Source organism: Gekko japonicus, unplaced genomic scaffold (genome assembly GCF_001447785.1).
Source record: "Gekko japonicus isolate JY-2015 unplaced genomic scaffold, Gekko_japonicus_V1.1 scaffold1919, whole genome shotgun sequence".
NCBI lineage: Eukaryota > Metazoa > Chordata > Lepidosauria > Squamata > Gekkonidae > Gekko > Gekko japonicus.
In genome coordinates this window covers 109683-112346 of record NW_015176511.1, presented here as the reverse complement: position 1 = coordinate 112346, position 2664 = coordinate 109683, and the positions used below count along the sequence as shown (strand labels likewise).

General features: G+C 50.0%; 1 protein-coding gene across 1 annotated transcript in view; it reads right to left on the bottom strand.

Annotated features, from left to right (window-relative positions):
* The window catches only part of LOC107123985 (synapsin-1-like), a 91725-nt gene extending 90722 nt beyond the window's left edge, over positions 1-1003 (bottom strand). Inside the window, exon 1 of the mRNA XM_015427355.1 lies at positions 939-1003. Coding sequence (XP_015282841.1) covers positions 939-1003 — 65 coding nt within the window. The remainder of the gene's footprint in view (positions 1-938) is intronic.
* Between the last annotated feature and the right edge of the window lie 1661 nt (positions 1004-2664).

Genomic DNA, 2664 nt, shown 5'->3' with positions numbered 1-2664 from the left:
TGCGGACTCTAATCTGGGAGAACCGGGTTTGATTCCCCACTCCTCCACTTGCACCTGCTGATGTGACCTTGGGTCAGTCACAAGCTCTGGCACAGCTGTTCCTGAAAGAGCAGTTTGTGTCAGAGCTCTCTCAGCCTCACTCACCTCACAGGGTGTCTGTTGTGGGGAGGGGAAGGGAAAGGAGTTTGGAAGCCGCTCTGAGACTCCAAGTGAAGGGCGGGGTATAAATCCAGTCTCTTCTTCTTCTTCTCAGAATTGTTGCTTAGGCTGGCAGTAGTGATAACTTGCAGCAGCTGAGAACTGTCATCTAAAGTGGTTGACAGCTTGCAGTTTAGAGCTCTATCCTGGTAACAGCTTTCTATTGGCTAAATGGCTTTTCTTTTTGCACTGAGAACTTCAGCCCCACCAGAAAATATTGCCCCACAAGACGCGATCTGCAGACCTCTGGCAGGTGACAATGTCTGATGTCTATGATATGAAAAGCTTCACACTGGTCTTCTGCACATCACGTTGCAGCTCAACAGAAGAAAAAAGGGTGGGAGGGCGATCCGGCTGCGACATCTGTCACCCCAGTGATCGACAGGGTTGATTAGGCAGGTGTCCCCTACCTCCATCACCATTCCATGTGCATCCCTCCCGAAACTGCACGCCGGATGGAAGAGGACGGCCATCCCAGGTAGGACTGTACCATTTTTCGGTCAAGAAGAAAGGAGCAACAGGTGGAAAAGTCAGATGTACTCAGGGCCGGCCTGAGGTTTTTTTGCACCCTAGGCGGGGCTACCTTCTGGCGCCCCCCGCGCACCCAATTATGTGGTTGCCAACCTCCAGGCAGAGCCTGGAGAGAAGGATGTCCTACTTCTCTCCCCCTTTAGGCGAGCGAGGAAGAGGCGGCGAGGTTTCCGGGCACCCAAACCAAAACTCCCCACATTTGGATTTACCAAAGCCGACCCCGGGCGGAGGGGGAAGGCGAGGCGGCCTTGCGCTCCCCTTTCACGCCCCCCATGCCACGTAGCTGGAAGCAGCTATAGTACACGGGCTTCTGGCGGGGGGGAGGCACAGTTCGGCACCCCATCCAGGGCCCGGCGCTCTAGGCGAATGCCTAGTTCGCCTAGTGGGTGAGCCGGCCCTGGATGTACTCTAGAAAACAGTGTAATTTTTAGAAGTTTACCTGATACATTGTCAACAAATGCAGGTTTGAAGCCCCACTCTGCCATAGAAGCTCACTGGGTGACCTCTGGCCAGTCGTGGACTCTCCTCCCAGCCTACATGGCACTAGCCGTATGTTAGCCGCCCTGAGCCGTTTGGAAGGACGGGATATAAATCCAAAATAAATTTTTTTAAAAATACCTCACAGGGTTGTTGTGAGAATGAAATGAAAGCGAGGAGAATGCTGTAAACTGCCTCGAGTCCACACTGGGGAGAAAGGTGGGGTTTAAATTGCTGGGAGTAGCTGGTTCAGTTAATCCAGTATCCCGTCTCAGTTTGGCAGAGTGCACCTTGGCGACACGCAACGGAAGCCCTTTGCTCTCAGTGTGCTGGCGGAGTTACAAAATTACACAGCACCACTTGTCAGATTCAAGACTAATAATGGTCTAGATAGTAAAGCTTAGAGATAGGGATAGATTCGAAACTAACTACCTTAGATGGGTCTGGATGCTGAGACACATCCTGCCTCCATTGTGCCAAAGAAGAAAGCAAAGAGCTCCTTCTTTGTGTGTGTGTGAGAGAGAGAGAGAGAGGGAATGGGGACAGACGGACGGAAGGAAGGCAATTTCCCTAAGAGGTATCAGTCTACATATCAGAGGCAGAACTGCAATCAGAAAGAGACCCACAGGATTCAGGGCGATATACAACACTGAGTAAATATACAATAATTAAAACACATAAATAACAGTTAATTACAGTAAAATCAAGAAGGAGGAGGAGAAGGAGGAGGAGGAGATTGGATGTATACCCCACCCTTCACTCGGAGTCTCAGAGCAGCTTACAATCTTCTTTCCCTTCCTCACCCCACAACAGACACCCTGTGAGGTAGGTGGGGCTGAGAGAGCTTGTGACCCGAACTCCTCTAAGGACGGTTCCGGGAGCCCAATTCTGAATTATCTACAACAGTGGGCGTGGCGTGAGTTCTTGTCCAATGTATACAGAGGTCAGATTTGGCCAACGAAACGCTCCTAATTCCCAGGAATTGAGACAACACGCTAGGTTTATGAATAAATGTTGCCTTTTACTAAACAGTTCTCAAGCATACGAAAACAGATGCATACACAGATTCTCTCAAGATCCTTAGTTACAATAGTTCATAGAAAGCAATCAGCAAGGCAAATAACAAAAGCAACAGACAAGGGGGATAACACAACAGGATATCGCTTATACTTATCTGAGGTCCAAGCTGGGGAGAAATCTCCTCCTAGCAGAAAAGGGGCAGCTTAAGGATCAGCGGGTGAATTCTAAAAGCACACAAGCTGGACCGGCCAAGCCACGTGCAGGTTCCTGGGTCGCGACTCCCAGGAACACAGTAAGACTCACCTGCAGCACTTAAGTTGCAAGATAGGGGAGGGGTGGGTTAACCAGAGAAACAAAGGCTGTGTTCCTCTTTTTAAAAGCTACATTTTTGGGCTTGGCTTATGGCCATAAACCCTTAGGGTCCGTCCTCTTTGCTAA